The following is a 20,246-nucleotide window of genomic DNA, read 5'->3' as shown; positions in this document are numbered from 1 at the left end:
TCTGATTCCTGAGTCTTGACTCATGTGGGAATTAACAAACCCAAGGCTTTTTATTAATAAAACTGCAGTATATACTGTGGCATTTATCTACAACAAGTCTGTGGGCTAGGATTTTATTTTTTTTTCTCCAAACTGTTTTGCTTTCTCCAAAATGAATTAAAGTCACTAGGTGGAACCTGTTGCACACACAGGGAAAAAAACCACAATAAAAGTAATGGCTGAGAGCTCATGGTTCCTGCTTCTCAGATGTAGAAGCACAATTTCTTTTTGTGAACTGATCTTCTTAATGAGATTTGTATTAAGCCGATTGCAGATATTTATGTAACATGTATGCAGTGTATTGCAGAAGAAATGGCATTAAAGTATACAGAGATCAGGGATGCCTTATATCAGTGGTTCACAAACTTTTGTTGGACCTTTCCTTTGACACAGAGATCGACTCACAAATGATCTCAATCCCACACTTTTCCTCTGGCAACTAGCGTGCTTGGTTACATGATGCACTAATATTTGGGCAGGGATAAGGAGACAAGATGAGGATAATGTTGACTTAATTCAAATATTTGTAAAGGTTTTGAAATGTTGTGATACTTTTTGTTCCTATGGAATTTATGGGCAGCAGCCAGGAGGATTGTGACCCAAATCCTGCAGGAAAGGATCCCCCCGCATCCATCACAGATGCTTCAGGTGGGAAATTGCCAGAAATCTCAAGAGAGCAGCCAGTTCTCATGAGATTTCCAGCCTAACTTTTCAGACTTGAGGAGCGGCCAAGATAAGCATCTGAGCTGTTGGATCCTTATCCAAGCTGAACCTGAATTTCCAACATTATTTTGCAATTCAGCCAGCATGTCTCTGAATACCATTGCTTCTCAGGTGCACAATAGTTACAGTCCCCTGGACTTGGTCATGCATGATTTGCAGTAGGCAGCTTCCCGGCCACATAGCAGTTACTCTGATAAAAGTGTTTCCATTTTATTTTTACTCTGCAGAAGAAGATTGGGAGATTACTGTAGTCACTGGGGGCTTCCAAACAGCTGGCACGACAGCAACAGTGTCCTTTTACGCTTATGGAGAAAACAAGTCGTCTGGTCCTATTATTCTGGGATCTGGGAAGGACCAGCTGTTTAATCCCAACAGCGCAGATACATTCAAGGTACAGTACTGTTTTATATAAACATTGGAGAATTTACTTACAAGACATATTTAAAATGGGTTTACTCAACAGCGGATAATATTAATAAAGAGGACTCAAGCAACATGTACATAAACTGGTTTTGTTTTTGTTTTGCTGAATTGTTCATGGATGCTGCCTGAAAATTCCCTGGCAGAATGGTGGCATCGTATATTTATGGGGATAGTCAAGTCAGCATATGCAGGGAAAAGCACATCAAGCAGAAGATTCTTGGAACTTGCTTCCTGTAGCTCTAGAATCTAGCTTCCTGGGGCTAAAATTCTAATTTTAAATTGGCAGCGTTCATGTGCAAGGCAGAAAATCATTTCCTTTCCTTGGATGTCATATTAGTAAGGTAGGGCTAGATTATGGCTTGTGCTGTACAGGCTTTAAGGGGAGTAAGAGTTGCTCTCCCCACCTTATACCCAGTACTCCTACATGAGCTACCCGGACCTTGGGTCACAGAAGTAAGCACCTGTATGCCTTCCTAGTCTCTCCTTGGAGTTGGCGGTCAGGGAGGAGTGGGGAATGGGCAGAGCTTAGTGCCAAGCCCCCAGGTGAGCCAGAGTGGTGTGTGTGCTAATTTGCTGCTGGTAAAAGCCAGCAGGCATTGACTACACCCCAGGAGCAATGAGGAAGGAAGGGAAGGAATTGGGACTCTGAGGGTGTCTCAGGGACACAGTGCTTCCACAGGGCCTCTCTTTGGGGTGGTGCAGTTACACAGGAGCCCATATCAGGGTTGTGCCTAACATCACCTAGTCCACAGTATGTTACTTAGGTCAACGTAGGATAAAGCACAGGAAGCAGGTGATGGAGAATCACTACCAGTCACATGGCAAAAGGAGGTGGTTTCTTTGTGAATTATATCTTGTGCTTTCCAGTCTGAAGTGCAAAATTAACTAATGCAGATTCTCCCAGTGGAGGGTTGCACACAGGGCCTGATCCTCCTCTCACTTACACTGATGTAAATCAGTAATAACACCACTGAAGTCAGTGCAGTTACAGTGATGTAAAACTGGTGTCAGTGAGGTCAGAATCAGGCCTTGAGTGAACATTATGGATGATATTCATGTCTGTCTGAAGGCAAAATTTAACCCTTCATGTACCTGTCACTCAGGACAAGTGAACAGGTTCAGTTAAATTAAAATATCATCTTGAATATTTACCCATCCTTTAAATTAAACCTTTCTGGAGTTTTGTAAGTTTGGTTAATGCCATTTGCTAACCGCTTGTTACCTGCCTACTCAGTCTGTTGGAGGGTAGTGACCAGCTCATTAACCTATTTTCCTCCTCCTAGTAAGGAATGCAGTGCTGCTCCCGCTAGGTGGATCTCCTGTTCAGGGCTCATCCTGTTCCTCCATGCAGTGCAGCAAGACCTGGTACCTGGACCATGAGACCTGCTGGTCTGTTCTCAGCAGGACCAGATTCCCAGTTAAACAAAGGGTATAAAAATTACGCCCATTTTAGGATCCAAGTGGTGTACAGGGAGGTTTGTGTAAGTGAGAAATCAGGCCTTTTAAACTTTAGTGACCCTTGGGGAAGCTTCTGCCTGATGTACAACCCAGAATTCACAAAAAACAGCAAAACCTGCAGGCTGGCCAGATCCATCCCACCTTCTCATGAGAACCGCTCTTCTCAAGTTCAGCTGCTACTGACAAAAAATGGTGATGATAATCAGAGAGCAGATAAATGTAAGCAGCATCCCTTTCCCTAAACTGATTTCTTTTGTAATTTTAAACGATGGATTTAATAAACTCATTGATTTATTTTTAATAATCTACAAGACAGAAAACCATTCTCTCCAAAAATGTATTCGTATTTTTCAGTATTGCAAGGCATCCACCTATCGTGCTCTATTCTAAGAACATTCTATAATAGTTTAGTGTCAGTTGTTAATAGCACAAAAAGCTGTGGAGTTGTTGGAAAGTAGGATGTTACCTACTGCTATTTTTTACACATAGGTTGTTTCATCCATTAAATATCTTTAAGGGAATCCTGACCCCACTATAGTAAGTGACAAAACTCCTGTTGATTTCTGTGGGGCCAGGATTTCATCCCTCATTTAGAATCTACTATATGTGGTCTCTGAAGGCCATTTAACTTGCATCTGAACTTATATAGCATTAATATCTGTTTTGGGGTTGTAGTGGGGCTTTTGTTTTTGTTTTTTGTTTTTATAAACCATGTTACTGATTTTTACAGAAAACCATAAGAATGTATCATTAAACTTAATAGAAAAAACACAATACACACATGTCCTGCAGAAGGACAATAAAATATCATCTGTTTTCTAATGTACCTTAGTCACAGTTGCTGCAACAAGGTGTGGCAGGGAAATTGGCCATAAGTCCCACAAAAAGAGAATGAGATAAAATAAAAAAGCTAAGCCAGACTATGAAATAGAAAAGAACAAGCCTCACAATAATCAAGATTATAATTATAAGCTCACAGATAGTAACGTTAACTTCATATACACTAGTGCAGTTTGTGGAGTATCTGAACATTCTCTCTAAAGCCAACACAGCAAGTATTCAAGAACATCAAAGAAAGCAAACATGGGGGGGAAAAGGGGAGTGAAGTCCAAAGGTAACTAAAATCAAAATCTTTTCTGAGAAATCTGTAACCAAGACTTTATTGATTTATATGAGGCCTAATTACATGGGCTTTACACAGTGGGCCAGCTCCACTTATTTCTGATTTACACTGGTGTAAGTGAGTAGAGCAGTTCATGAATATTTTTGAGATTTTGAGTTTTTGTCCTGATTCAAGATGGGAGGAAATTTTGAACTCTCGAAAATATTCACGAGATGGGGAAAATATTTCCTGCCCAGCTCTATATGAGAGATCAAAATCAGGTTGTGGGTGTGTATTTCACTTTACAGGTGTAAAGTATGGCAAGGATCTTTCCCTAACATATTAAAAATGTAATTGCAGCAGAAGAAATTTGATGGAGATAGTTTATTGTCTTGTGATGGGGAACATCCTTGTTTCTGGCTGGAGTCTAAGGTTCTGGGCTCACAAAGTAGCTGTTTACAGGCTGCACCACATTGGAAATAGCTGTCTAGTGCTTTTCTTTCCAAGTATAGGCCGATGGGAAGATTTACTGTTGCAATATCTGCCCTACCTGGTATGCTTTATTCTACAAGAATAGGTTTTCCCTGAGTGGTTCTGATAATTTCCCCATGGGCTGAAAGAGGCTATACTACTTCTTGGGGATGGTTTTCTGCCGTTCGCATTATTCATGCATGATTTTCAGTGAATGATTATGCTGTGGAGAATCACATTTTTCTCTAATAAAGAATGTTGCTTTGCCAAGGGCTTACAGCTTGTTTCAAAATTTTAATCTGGTTTCCCCTGTTCACTTCTGCTGCCTCCACAGTATCCAAACTGTTTTCCAAAATACTGATCCTGGCAATGTCTTGAGCAACTAAACTTTTATTGTATTGTAAATTATATTTAAGAGCTACCTTATGATACATGATGATGCTTCCTCATATTCTGCTTGAAAAAATCCTCTGTGTGATTTCTTTTACTGTTTGGTTATGGCACTCTATCTCCTTCCCCCTTCCAAAGAGAAATGGCCAGAGGAACGTTAGCTATTACCTTTGTTACAAGTTAGCTATAATCTCCCAGGCTTCATTAGTTCACTGTGGAATGAGCACACAGACTTAGAGACAGATTCTTCCACCCTTAGCAACGTTGACTTCAGTGGGGCAGCACTGTTTTACACCAGCTGAGATTCTAGTCCAAAAGGTCTGCTCGCAGAGTTAGGCACCCCTAAATGTTACTAACCGTGGCAGAATCTGGCTGTTGCTTACTAAGGGTTTCCCCAGGCCTCTTCTGTCAGAATATTAGATGGCAAGCTCTTTGGGGCAGCATTAGCCTTTATGGTGCTGGGCACATCATTAAAATAATAATTAAGAAAAAGATTAATATGAATAAGAACGCATGAACTTTGGTGACTTAAAATCTGTGGCTTTGTATTTCACAGTTAGGGACTCTGTTTATAACAAGCCCACCTGAATCCCCATATCACAAAACCTCAAAATTTGGGGGGAGAACTGAGAAATCTGGATCAAATCCTGATCTGAATTTTGTGGCATGGGCCCCCTCTCTAACTGACAGCACTGCATCTCTCTCCATTTTCAGTAGTTAGAGTCCTTTGATTTTCTCTGAAGAGCCTGTTTGAAACACTGTCACAGTCTATTGTGGCAAAGTGCCTGATTTTAGAAATAAGCACAAATCTGTTGTGGGGCTTTTCCCAATACTTGCAAAGACTCTTGATCATAAAACTTAATGAATATATTGTTAGTATGACGGTATTGTAGCAAAGTATTAAAATTTGTCTGTTCCCTTTCAATTATTAGTGATTTATTGGTAAATGATATTATTCTTTCCATAAAGTGCACATTATATTTTATTGCACTGCACACTGAATTTATAGTGCTCTGTTTATTTGTTAATTTTTCATTTTGGTTGCATTCTGTTTAAGTAACTGTATATTCCTATGGGGATGATTCAAAAGAGAAAAGACTCAATCAGCTATTAGTAGATCAGATCTAAGGATATGTCTGCATTGGGAAAAAGGATTAGAAATAGCAGTGAAAACATGGCACGCTGGCTTTTAACTAAGGTTAGCAGCTTGAGTTAACCCTCTGGTTCTCTAACCAGCTAGCTGAGTATTCCTCCAGAATGGGGCAACCCCCAAAACGATATCAATCCAATATACCAGCTCTATGCCACATACTTCCAAGCACTCAGGGACAGCAGATAGGACATGACTTGAGCAGTTCTGTGCTCCGGCTTTCCCTGGTTGCCAAAATGACATTTTAGGTCCCAGGACAGTTGGATACAACTTAGGGCATCCCTGAGGCTCTAACAAGTATAGCCAGCTGAACTATGTCCCCAGCCAAGATCAGGGGATGTAAAGGTGGCATAAAGCTATCTCCTCTAGTTCATGGCTTCATAAATTCCAAGGCTGGAAGGGGTGATTGTGATCATCTAGTCTGACCACCTGTATAACACAGGCCATAGAACTTCCCTGAAAAAATGCCTAAAGCAGATCTTTTAGAAAAACATCCAGTCTTGATTTCAAAATGGCCAGTGATGGAGAATCCACCACAACCCTTGGTAAATTGTTCTGATGGTTAATTGCCCACTCTGTTAAAAATTATGCCTTATTTACCTAACTGTGTCTAGCCTCAATTTCCAGCCATTGGATCGTGTTATACTGTTCTCTGGACTGAAGAGCCCATTTTCAAATATTTGTTCCCCAAGTAGATTCTTATTGACTGTAATCAAGTCACTCCCTAACTTTCTCTTTGTTAAACTAAATAGATTGAGCTTCTTGAGTCTCTCACTATTATGCATGGTTTCTAATCCTCTAATCATCCTTCTGGTTCTGCTCTGCACCCTCTCCAATTTATCAACATCATTCTTGAATTGTGGACACCAGAACAGGACACAGTATTCCAGCTGCAGTGACACCACAGCCAAATACAGAGGTAAAATAACCTCTTTCCTTCTACTCAAGAGTCTCCTGTGTCGCATTAGCCCTTTTGGCCACAAAGTCATGTGTAGCTGATTATCCACCATGATCCCCAACTCTTTTTCAGAGTCACTTCTTCCCAGGATAGACTACCCCATACTGTAAATATAGCCTACATTCTTTTTTCCTAATGTATACATTTACATTTAGCCATATTAAAACGCATCTTGTTTGCCTGCGCCCAGCTTACCAAGTGATCCAGATTGCTTTGTATCAGTGACCTCTCTTCATTATTTACCACTCCCCCAATTTTTGTGTCATCCACAGACTTTATCAGTGATAATTTTATATTTTATTCCAGATCATTGATAAAAGTGTTAACAAGCCAGGGGCCAAAAACTGATCCTTGTGGGATCTCACTAGAAACATACCTGCTCAATGGTGTTTCCCCATTTACAATGACATTTTGAGACAGTTAGCCAGCTTTCAATCCATTTGGTGTGTGCCATGTTAATTTTATATTGTTTGAGTTTTTTAATCAAAAGTTCCAAGTTAAATGTCTTTTAGAAATATAAGTATAATACATCAACACTATTACCCTTATAGCCAAACTTGTAATCTAATTTTAAAAAAACATATCAAGTTAGTTTGACAGGATCTATTTTCCATAAACCCATGATGATTGGCATTAATTATATTACCTTCCTTTAATTCTTTATTAACTGAATCCCATATCAGCTGCTCCATTATCTTGCCCAGGATTGATATCACACTCACAGGTCTATAACTACCAGGTCATTCCATTTACCCTTTTTAAATATTGGCACAACATTAGCTTTCTTCCACTATTCTGGAACTTCTCCAGTGTTCCAAGACTTAATAAAAAACAACATGAATAGTCCAGTGAGCTCCTCAGATAGATTTTTTAAAACTCAAGGATGTCCTGATTTAAAAATGTCTATCTTTAGTATCTTCCATTTAACATCTTCCTGAGATGCTAGTGGAATGGAAAGAGTGTTATCATATATGATATGATTATATCATCTGTTCTTTTTCCAAACACAGAACAGAAATATTTAATTAACATTTCTATTTTTTCTATATTATTATGGATAATCCTATCCTTTTATCTAGTAATGGACCAATACCATTGTTAGGTTTCTTTTTGTTCCTAATATACTTAAAACCTCCTCCTTATTGTCCTGAACTCTGCTGGCCTTAGATTTCTCCTTGCTTCCCTTATCAATTCTCTACAATTCCAAACTTCTGATTTATATTCATTACAATCTAATTCCTTTTCCTTCCATTTGTTATATATTATTATTTATATTTATATAGCTTCCTTCACGTCCCCTCTACACAATTTTTAAAAATCAATTTGGCCTTCTTTCTAGATTGTAGGACAGTGGCTTTTTGGGCATCTAGGAAAGTGTTCTTAAACAATTGCCAATTATCATTTACATTTTTCTGATGAAATTCTTGCTCCCAGCTGATTTGGCTCCTAATTGTTTTCAGCTTTATGAAATTGACCCTTTTACATCACCAACTATATACGTCACTGGGCTGGACTTTATACTGTTTGCACATTATAAATGTGATCAAGCCATGATCACTCGTACTTAAGCTACCATTAATTCTTAGGTCTGTGATCTGTTCCTCTTTATGTGTAAAGACAAGCTCTAATAAAGAATTCTCCCATGTTGGATGCAACATTTTTTGATAGGAAATTATCATCTATAATATTTAGAAATTCCAAGGATGTTTTAGTACTGGCAGCATGATACCTTCAGCATATGACACTGATATTGAAGTGCCCTGTGATCACACCACTTTTTTTCCCTACACGTTACAGATAGGTGCATAAAAAGCCGGTCGTTCTGTTTCCTAGTGTCATTTGGTGGTTTATAGCATGCAACAGGGTGAAACTGGATTCAGCTCTCCTGTTCCAGTCCAGGAGCTCCCAGTTGGGTCAATTAAGAGGGCAGAGCAACACCTCAGGGTTATAAGAGACCTGGTGAGAAAGAGACGTAAGGAGTCAGAGCAGACTGAGTCAGACAGGAGAAGGGCAGAAGAAGAGAACTTCCAGAGATGGAAGGTTTTTCCTGGGAGAGGTCTGAAGGCAAGAGGAGCAGCAGAGGGTGATGCTTGCTGGCTCTAAGCTGGAGAGCAGGAGTCAAGGGCCAGAGAGGGTTGAAGGAAGGAGGAGCAGCAGCGGGACTTAACCACTGGTGCCTCCTTACATGGAGTTACTGGGGACCCAAGAGGGAAACTGAGGCAAGTGGCCAATGGTAAATGGGACAAAATACAACATGGTTTTACAAAAGGTAGATCGTGCCAAACCAACCTGATCTCCTTCTTTGAGAAAGTAACAGATTTTTTAGACAAAGGAAACGCAGTGGATCTAATTTACCTAGATTTTAGTAAGGCATTTGATACCGTGCCACATGGGGAATTATTAGTTAAATTGGATAAGATGGGGATCAATAGGAAAATTGAAAGGTGGATAAGGAATTGGTTAAAGGGGAGACTACAACGGGTCCTACTGAAAGGTGAACTGTCAGGCTGGAGGGAGGTTACCAGTGGAGTTCCTCAAGGATCGGTTTTGGGACCAATCTTATTTAATCTTTTTATTACTGACCTTGGCACAAAAAGTGGGAGTGTGCTAATAAAGTTTGTGGATGATACAAAGCTGGGAGGTATTGCCAATTTAGAGAAGGACAGGGATACCCTACAGGAGGATCTGGATGACCTTGTAAACTGGAGTAATAGTAATAGGATGAAATTTAATAGTGAGAAGTGTAAGGTCATGCATTTAGGGATTAATAACAAGAATTTTAGTTATAAGCTAGGGACTCATCAATTAGAAGTAATGGAGGAAGAAAAGGACCTTGGAGTATTGGTTGATCATAGGATGACTATGAGCCGCCAATGTGATATGGCTGTGAAAAAAGTTAATGCGGTCTTGGGATGCAACAGGAGAGGTATTTCCAGTAGGGATAAGGAGGTTTTAGTACCATTATACAAGACACTGGTGAGATCTCAACTGGAATACTGTGTGCAGTTCTGGTCTCCCATGTTTAAGAAGGATGAATTCAAACTGGAACAGATACAGAGAAGGGCTACTAGGATGATCCGAGGAATGGAAAACTTGTCTTATGAAAGGAGACTCAAGGAGCTTGGCTTGTTTAGCCTAACTAAAAGAAGGTTGAGGGGAGATATGATTGCTCTCTATAAATATATCAGAGGGATAAATACCGGAGAGGGAGAGGAATTATTTAAGCTCAGTACCAATGTGGACACAAGAACAAATGGATATAAACTGGCCACTAGCAAATTTAGACTAGAAATTAGACTAAGGTTTTTAACCATCAGAGGAGTGAAGTTTTGGAATAGCCTTCCAAGGGAAGCAGTGGGGGCAAAAGATCTATCTGGCTTTAAGATTAAACTCAATAAGTTTATGGAGGAGATGGTATGATGGGATAACATGGTTTTGGTAATTAAATATTCATGGTAAATAGGCCCAATGGCCTGTGATGGGCTATTAGATGGGGTGAGATACGAGTTACCCAGGAAAGAATTTTCTGTAGTATCTGGCTGATGAATCTTCCCATATGCTCAGGGTTTAGCTGATCGTCATATTTGGGGTCGGGAAGGAATTTTCCTCCAGGGCAGATTGGAGGAGGCCCTGGAGGTTTTTCGCCTTCCTCTGTAGCGTGGGGCACGGGTCACTTGCTGGAGGATTCTCTGCTCCTTGAAGTCTTTAAACTACGATTTGAGGACTTCAATAGCACAGATATAGGTGTGAGGTTTTTTTGTAGGAGTGGTGGGTGAAATTCCATGGCCTGCGTTGTGCAGGAGGTCAGACTAGATGATCATAATGGTCCCTTCTGACCTAAATATCTATGAATCTATTTGCAGTGCTTCCCTGAGACCACAAGGGGGCACCTGGGAGAAGGCCACTTGCTTACATCCCAACTTGTGCTTTATTTGTTAGGACATTGATCTGTCAGCATTCAAGATAATCTTCCAAGTTATCAGTGACTTGGAAATAAATAATGCCATTTTTGATCTGGAGTGCCACTCCTCATCCCCTTTTGCCTGCTCAGTCTTTCCTAAATAAAATAATAGAATCATAGAATATTAGCGTTGGAAGAGACCTCAGGAGATCATCTAGTCCAATCCCCTGCTCAATGGAGGACCAACACCCAGTAAATCATCCCATCCAGGGCTCTGTCAAGCTGGGCCTTAAAAACCTCTAAGGATGGAGATTCCAGCACCTCCCTCGGTAACCCTTTCCAGTGCTTCACTACCCTCCTAGTGAAATAGTGTTTCCTAATATCCAACCTAGACCTCCCCAGCTGCAACTTGAGACCATTGCTCTTTGTTCGCTAATCTGCCACCACTGAGAACAGCCGAGCACCATCTTCTTTGGAACCCCACTTCAGGTAGTTGAAGGCTGCTATCAAATCTCCCCTCACTCTTCTCTTCTGTAGACTAAAATAACCTCAGTTCCCTCAGCCTTTCCTGGTAAGTCATCTGCCCCAGCCCCCTCATCATTTTCTTTGCCCTCTGATGGACTCCCTCCAATTTGTCCACATCCCTTCTGTAGTGAGGGGACCAAAACTGGATGAAATACTGCGGTTGTGGCCTCACCAGTGCCGAGTAGAGGGGAATAATAGATGTAACCACTGATTTTAGCATTCCAGTTATGCAAATCATCCCCCCGGGTTTCCATAATACCAACTAGATCGAATTTGTGCTTATAAATGAGCAATTCCATTTCTTCTTGTTTGTTACCCTGGCTCCTAACACTGGTGTATAGGCAATTAAAGAATTTCTTCTTTTCATGTCCTTTGGTTGCTTGATTAATTTTGCTCTCAACATCTTGATTTAGTTTTAAATGAGTTGAGTCCTGAACCAAGCATAGTTTAATCAGTTCCAAGAATCAGACCCACAGAGAGAACAGAATTAAAAAGACCTCATCTAAACCTCTCCTATGAGGTCTCTGGGGAAAAAGAAAACTTAATTTATCCTCAGTACATGAGGTGATTGAATATAGGTCAACCTCCAGCATGAAACACTGTCATGCTTCAGTTTCTCCTGTAGAATAGTTCCCCGACTGGGGTTTCAGCCTTCTCTTGTTAGTATGGTAACTTGCAAATGCTTGATTTCAAGTTTCGCTCCTCAGCCAGATCTCTGTGACAACTAAACAATCTTCTTCCTGCCTCTCGTTGGATCACAGCTCTTTCCCCAGGCTCAGTGGTTGTTTCAGGACCCCCCACCCCCTGACAGTTCTTTTCCAATCCTCTCCAGGCTGCCTGACTCTGTGGTCCCCTTTTCAAGGCCTGGTCAGTCCTTTTCCCGTCTATGCAGAGTTTCAGGTGGCACTGAAGGGGAACCCAGGCCTTCCCTGTCCTCTGGCTGCCAGCCCAGAGACCCAAAGGATGCAATGGTTGTCTTCAGCTTTTGTATCACTTTTCCCTAGCTGGCTTTCTATTCTATTCTATCCTTATACCTCTCCGTCACTGTAGTATCTGAGTGCCTTCCAGTAATGTGTTAAGTGGCATTACTAACATTTGTCATGTGTGGTTTGTTCTCTCTCTCATTCTCTTCCTGGGGAAGAATTGCATGTGCAGTGTTTTGGTTTGGTAGGATTGTTTCTTTAAATGTGAATGCTGCTTTGTTTTATATTAGAGAAGGCAAGATTGAAGGAGTGTACCTTGTACCTCGAGTGGAAGGTGGTGAGGTTTTTTGAGCGGCCTTCGTTCCCATGGGAGTTCATTCCACAGTCTTGGACCAGCACCTGAGAAAGCTCATAGGCAGAAGGAAACATTGTGATCATCTAATCTGACCTCCTGCACATTGCAGGCCATGGATCCTCACCCACCCGCTGCTGTAATAGATACATAACCTCTGGCTGAGTTACTGAAGCCATCAAATCATGATTTAAAGACTTCAAGTTACAGAGAATTTGCCATTTACACTAGTTTAAATCTGCAAGTGACCCATGCCCTATGCTGCAGAGGAAGGCAAAAAAAACCAACCAACCCAAGAGTCTCTGCCAGTCTGACCTGGGGGAAAATTCCTTCCTGACGCCAAATATGATGATCAGTTAAACCCTGAGAATGTGGGCAAGACCTACCAGCCAGACACCTGGGAAAGAATTCTCTGTAATAACTTGGAGCTCTCCCCATCTAGTGTCCCATCACCAGCCTTTGGAGGTATTGCTGCTAGCAGTTGCAGATCAGCTACATGCCATCGTAGGCAGTCGCATCATACCATCCCCTCCATAAACTTATCAAGCTCAGTGTTGAAGCCAGTTTTTTGCCCCCACTGCTCTCCTTGTAAAGCTGTTCCAGAGCTTCACTTCTCTGGTGGTTAGAAACCTTCATTTAATTTCAAGCCTAAACTTGTTGGTGGCCAGTATATATGCATTTGTTCTTGTGTCCACATTGGTGCTTAACTTTAATAACTCCTCTACTTTCCTGGTATTTATCCCTCTGATGTATTTCTAAAGAGCAATCATATCTCCCCTCTGCCTTCTTTTGGTTATGCTAAACAAGTCAAGCTCTTTGTCTCTCCTCTTATAAGTTAGGTTTTCCATTCCATTCCATCATCCTAGTTGCCCTTCTCTGCACCTGTTCCAGTTTGAATTAATCTATCTTAAACATGGGAGACCAGAATTGCACACAGTATTCCAGATGAGGTCTCATTGGTGCCTTGTATAATTGTACTAACACTTCCCTATCTATTGGAAATACCTCGCCTCATGCATCCTTGGACTACATTAGCCTGTTTCACGGCTACGTCACATTGGTGGATCATAGTTCATCCTGTGATCAACCAATACACCAGGTCTTTCTCCTCCTCTGTCATTTCCACTGATAAGTCCCCAGCATATAGCAAAAAATCTTCTTGTTAGTCCCTAAGTGCATGACCTTGCACTATGACATTGCATCACATTTCTATTACTCCAGTTTTCAAGGTCATTCAGATCTTCTTATATGATATTCTGGTCCTCCTCCATATTGGCACTAGCTCCTAAATTTGTGTCATCCACAAATTTTATTAGCACACTCCCACTTTTTATGCCAAGGTCATTAATAAAAATATTAAAATAATATTAGTCCCAAAACCAATCCCAGAGGAAGTTCACTGGTATCCTCCCTCCAGCCTGACAGTTCACCTTTCAGTATGACCCATTGTAGTCTCCCCTTTAATTATCTCCTTATCCACCTTTCGGTTCTCATATTGATCCCCATCTTCTCCAATTTAACTAATAATTTCCCATGTGGACCTGAACTCAACTGCCTTATTGAAATCCAAACAGATTAGATCTACTGCATTTCCTTTGTCTAAAAAAATCAGTTATCTTCTCAAAGAAGGAGATCAGGTTGGTCTGGCACGATCTACCTTTTGTAAAACCACGTTGTATTTCATCCCAATTACCATTTACCTCTATGTCCTCAACTACTTTGTCTTTCAAAATTTGTTCCAAGGCCTTGCATACAACTGAGGTCAAACTCACAAGCCTGTAGTTTCCTGGATAACTTTTTTTCTGTCTCCTGCTTAGACAAACTTCATCTGTGTGGTGGAAAGTTCCATTGTGCCTGGGGAGTGGAGTTGTTGCTTCATCCCAGATCTTTAGGTGGCGATTTAGATATGCTTGGCCCAGGCTGCTGAGCACTTGGAGGACAAAGACCAAGACCTTCAACTTGACTGGATAGTCTACAGGAAGTCCATATGGAGATTGTGCCATGTAGTCCTTATACACAGTAGGTTACAGGGCTGCTACTAACAGGTCAGGCTTCTGTGCCAGATTTGGGCTAGCTACAGAGCTTCCTTCATGTAGAGAGATACAAGAGATGTTGTCTTTAATATACTTTAATGGACTGGTTTTCAACTTTTTCATTTGCAGACCATTTTGGAATTAAAAAATTTCAGACCATTAAAAAATTTCAAATGGAGATGCAGACCTATTTGGAAATCTTAGACATAGACTGTGGACTATGTCTTATACATAGTCTTAGACAGGTGTCCGCAGACCACAGGTTGAAAACCACTGCTTTAACACACTTTCAGCTATGGCTTTTACCAGCTCAGGTATGGTATGTTACACATGGTGCCACCTACTGTCTGAACATTGTAATACAGATACATCTTATCTCAACCTTTAAGCTTTTCATTCATATAATTTGCAAATTTTATACTATCATATGATCTTTAAATTTCAATCTGTATCAGTCTAAGTATCTCTAAATCATACTAGTTTTCTAATTATGTAGAAACACATAATTATGTAGAAACACATAACTTGGTCATCTTTCTGTCCATTAGCTGCAACAATTATCTCTGGTCAGTTTGGAACCTTTGAGTCATGATCGTCTTGTTCTCCATCCTACATCTGTAGAGTTTGCTCTGTTGATTGTTCTTTCTGAGGAATAAACTGTAGATGTCAATGCTTTCTTCTGAACTCTCCACTGTTGGTCTTGATCACATGATATGGGCAATTAATTCTTTTTCTTTACAACAGCTGGGTTCTCCTTTTTCTTCATCCAGTTTGACACAAACATAGTCATCAGGTTCTAGATCTGGCAGTTCTCTAACTGAGTGATATCTGTTATAAAAGTGTTCATAAGCTTTTTTTTGTCTTTTTTATCTGATTTGGCTACTCTCTTCATGACTGGCCACTTTGGAGACAGCTACGTTTCCAAAGTTGGAGCAGTAGTTCTGAGCTGTCTTCCTATCAGGATTTATGCTGGACTATATCCAGTAGCCACTATCCATGCTGATGTGTAGCTCGGAAGAGCAAGGAATGGATCTTCCTGCTGTAGGAGTTCCTTGGCTGTCTGTACAGCTCTCTCATCCTCTCCATTCGCTTGTGGATAATGTGGACTGCTAGTAATATGATCAAAATCACATTTTGTTTGGAATGACTTAAATTCCATTGTGGAATCTGCATACCTGGAAAAATAGCCCACAATGACCAGGTAATGATGTCCTCTGAATTCACATAAATCTGCAGCTAGTTTCTTCCAATGTCTGTCTGGTAAAGGCATTGCTATCAAAGGTTCTTTGTGTTGTGTTGGTCTGTTAGTTCTGCAATGTTCTCCTGCAGATACTTTATTCTTTATGTCCTTGGTGATGCCCATCCACCACACTGACCGGTTGGCCCATTCATTGCATTTAATTAGTCCTAGGAGTCCTTCAGGAATGGAAGTTTAGGATTCTCCTCTCACTGTGTTTGGAATAATGATGCAGTTGCCTGTAGTTATGAGTCCATTTGACTCATTTAATTGTCCACATACCACAAAGTAATCTCTTGTCACTTCCTTAGTATCCTCTGGATACTTGGACCAGCTGACCCTAATGTAAATTAGAACTTTTAAAAGTTGCATTTCTGTGGGGGTTACTTGTTGTAGGTGGTGTAGTCTCTTTTCGGACACTGATCTGTATGCCTCCACAGCATCCATGTAAGCTACATCATCTTGGAGCTCACGGGTAGTTGAGTGTGATGGTGAGCTCCATGACAGAGTTTCTGCTACTATTAGATTTTTTCCAGGAACATATTTAGCAGTTGGGTTAAATCTCGTTAACCTCATCAAAAGATATTGGCATCTCACCAGTGCTTGCCCCAGGTCTTTTCCATTGATTAGGGTTACAAATGGTTTATGGCCTGTTACCTGTGTAAATGAATCCAGTCTACACAGGTATCTGTACAAGTTCTCATATGCCCATGTTCTTGCCAGGCACTCCTTTTCAATCTGTGCGTATAATTTTTCTGCATCTGTGAGTGTGCAAGAGCAAAATCAACAGACTTCCATTCAGATCCAGTGTACCAATTGGCCATAGCCACTTACATCCACATAGACCATGGTGGGTTTGTTCACATCATAGTACTTGAGAATTGGAGCCACTGAGATAATTACTCTTACCTTTTTTGAAGGCAATTTCTTGATTTGGCTCCCTAGCCAAGATGTGTTGGACTTTAACACTTCTCTGAGTGGTTTTGTGACTGTAGAAAGATCTTGTAGGTATCAACCAAAGTAATTTATCATCTGCAGTACGTGTCTCAGTTTTGGTAGATTTGTTTGCTGCAGTCAATTCTTGAATTGCTTTTATTTTTTCAGGGCAAGGACTGATTCCATCTTTGTTTATTGTCTGTCCCAAAAACTTGATGCACATTTCCTTGTTTAGCTTTAGTCTGGACTGACTGATTATGCTTAGAACTTTGTTGAGGGTTTTGGTGTGTTCTTCCATCAATGACTCATATATCAAAATATCGTCTCTGAAAACTAAACTCCATTTGTGTTCATTAACAGTTCTCCCATCTTTCTTTGGAAAATTTCAGGTGCACTGGTAATCCCAAAAGGTAATCTTTGAAAGCAAAATCTTCCAAAGTGTGTGTTAAATGTAGTCAATTTAGCACTCTCTTTGGTACCAGAATGCTCTCAAGGCATCCAATGTGGTGTATACTGTAGCTCTTTTCATGTTGGGGAGGAATTTATCCAGTGTTGGGAAGATATATTTTTCTTTCTCAGCTGTTTCATTAGGTCTTTTAAGATTCATACAGACTTGTATTTTTCCGTTTTTCATTATAACCAGTACCATGTTTTTGGCTCAGACATTTTCTCAATTATGCCAATAATTGGCATAATCTGTTCCTTTCTCTTTAACTCAGCATCCACTTTATGAAGCAAAGGGATAGGAATCCTGCAAGTTCTATTGCTTGTTAAGGTTATTTGTACTGGATCTCCTTTAAAAAGTCCAATGTCACCAAATATTCCATTTGATTTCTTCCACTATTCTCACTAGGCCAATCATGGCTACTACTCTGTGGCTGAGAATGTTGTTGGTTTTTGATCCTTTGATCACATACACTCTGAATGCAAAGCTTTTGTCTTTGTAATTAGTTCCTGCAGTGAACTGGCCCATACAGTTCAGAATACTTCCGGGGATAGTTGGGACTGTGTCAGGTGACTTCAGCTCTGGAAGGGGTTGAAGGTGATTATATGTCAGTTCTGATATGTCTGTCAGCTCCTGAGTCAATTTTAAAGTCAATAGACTTTCCATGAATATTCAGTTTAACTCTCCAGGCAGGCTCTCTGTCATCCCATGTGATAAATCCCAGAAACAATGGTTCTTGATTATCTGCAGTAGTCAGTAGTACCCTGACTGCTTTAGTGTGGCAAATAGCTACAAAATGTCCATATTTTATGCGCTTACTACTTCTTGCACCTTTGGCTCAACACTCATCTCTTGAGCTATGAATTTTTCCACTTCTTGTGTATTTAGTCTGAAAGGTTTTGCTGTTAGCCTGGGACTTGTCCCTCAATGTCTCAGGGGTTTTATTATCATTACTTTTAGCAATCATGCTATATCTATTTACTGCTTCTAAGCTAGTTTCTGTTTTTTCAGGTTTTTCAAGTTGCTCTGGCCTTTTCTTTTGCTGCTTCAGTAGCTCAGTCTCGTTTGTTATCTGGGTAGCTATGTGTTAGGTTAAACCTGTCTTTAATTTTAGCTGCTTTGAAAGACTTTTGTCTGTAAACCCAATAACCAGTCTATCTCTCATATTTTCAAATTTTATAGTCCCAAAATCACAGTTCTTATAAAAGCTTCAACAGATTCCCCTGGTTCTTGAATTCTCTGTGAAAGCATGCCCTTTCATAAACCACATTTCTCTGATGTATGAAGTATGTATCAAACATCGCCAGAACTCCTCCACAGTTACCTTTGCAATTGTCGTCAGTAAAGGCAAAGGATTTAAAGATATGCTCTACCTGCTTCCCCATAGCATGAAAATTAAATACAATACCAGTATTTCTTCAGTTTCCTGATGGAGTTCAATAGACATGCAAAATGCTACTTCCAGTCTGTCCATTCTGAAGGTCTGTCAAAGTGAAGGTCTCTGGAGCATTGAAGAGGGGCACATTGATGAGATTGATTCTACAACCTTTGTTGCTTTTTTCTTTTCTTTGGTTTGCAACCTTTGTTGCTGTCCCCTTCTGTTTCTGTTCTCCTCTGGCACTAGTTAGGCTACCTTTACTTCTGACTCCATGTCATGCACTCCTTGTGCATGGTAGGTTGCAGGGCTATTACTAGCAGGTCAGGCTTCTGTACCAGATTTGGACTGGCTACAGATCTTCCATCATGGAGAGAGATACAAGAGATGTGTTGTCTTTGAGATACTTTAATGCACTTACAGGTATGGCTGTTAACCAGCTCAGGTAAGGTATCTTACACATGTTATAATACAGTTTAGCATTCCATCACAGAGTGGAAGACAGTTTTGATGTACTTGTGATAGCCTTTGTTGCTGAGGAGACACACGGCAGTGTTCTGTGGTAGCTGGAGGTTCCTAAGGGCTGATGGCTTCATGTCCAGATATATTGTATTGCTGTAGTCAAGATGGGACATGACAAAGGCATGTATAACTGAGGCCAGGATGGGATGGAGTCTCCAAGCGAACTGGAGATAATAGAGAGCATTACTAGCAGATGCTGCTATGTGAGAGCTTAGTATCAGTGAGGAATCCAGGAGTACTCCCAAATTATGGACTGAATTGACCAAGTGTGTGTGTGTGAGTGTGCTTTCAACCAAAGGTGATTGAAGAGTTTGCAGCCAAGGTGCAAAATATATTTCTCTGACCACCAACATCACCTCTACTTTCTCAAGTTCAGCTTCAACCAGCTGTTCTTGAGCCACAAGATGATCTTGTTCAAGCATTTGGCTATGTTGATGGTCATGGCATGGTCGTATGTGCTGAAAGAATAGGTAGAGTGGTGTGTGTTATCCTACCTGGCCTGACCCCTTCTAGGCTTCTGTACAGCCTATCTTATCTGCTCTTTCCGGTAAGGTCCTCTCAGACAATGTTCACAGGCCATCTGCTTAGCCACTGTGGAGAGCCCCAATCCTGCTATTCCCACATATTGACCTCCATCTACTTCTTCCAAAATCACCTCATGATCCTTTAGTCCCCTTCCTGGTGATATACTCCTTCCAGTGAACCCATTTCATCTGAAGACTCCCAGGCCCACTTGGGGAAGTCTACTTCCCAGAATTCCCAAACACTAGCCTTAAGGGGCAACATCCCCATAACTGGTGTGCTGGGGCTGAACGTCTGCCCAATGACCAATATCATAGTATTGGATACCAAACTAATTCCCTGGCTACCCCCTTCAGTATCAGCATGGCTCATTGTAGTTTAAAATCAAAACAGTAATTCCAGTAGTGTCATTCTTGAGACAACTTTCTTCTATTGGCTGTACTTGGAGGAATCAAAATGCCTGCCCTTGCCATAACCAATGTGTAGTGGGTACTAGAGAGACACCCTTTCTAGTTTGTTGGATAACAAATAGTGTCTGTGCATTTCTGGTGGATAGAGATCTGGATATTGATAGCCTATACACGGAGCAAGTGAATGGGAGTTCTCTTGGACTAATGACAGGCTGGATAGAGGATGGGAGGGCAGCTAGAGGAAACCAGACCATGCTTAAATGTGCTGCTGCAGTATGGTGACAGTTATTCTAAGTATCTGTTATCTGACCTAATTTTAGGAACAAGATTTGTATGAACATGGAAAATTTT

General features: G+C 40.7%; 1 protein-coding gene across 1 annotated transcript in view; it reads left to right on the top strand.

The window, feature by feature from the left end:
* RP1 (RP1 axonemal microtubule associated) overlaps positions 1-20,246 on the top strand; it is a 185,368-nt gene that overhangs the window by 107,434 nt on the left and 57,688 nt on the right. Inside the window, exon 25 of the mRNA XM_075125222.1 lies at positions 990-1,153. Coding sequence (XP_074981323.1) covers positions 990-1,153 — 164 coding nt within the window. The remainder of the gene's footprint in view (positions 1-989; positions 1,154-20,246) is intronic.

Source organism: Caretta caretta, chromosome 2 (assembly GCF_965140235.1).
Source record: "Caretta caretta isolate rCarCar2 chromosome 2, rCarCar1.hap1, whole genome shotgun sequence".
Lineage (NCBI taxonomy): Eukaryota > Metazoa > Chordata > Testudines > Cheloniidae > Caretta > Caretta caretta.
Note: the sequence above shows the minus strand (reverse complement) of the source record. Positions and strands in the feature narration are given on the sequence as shown.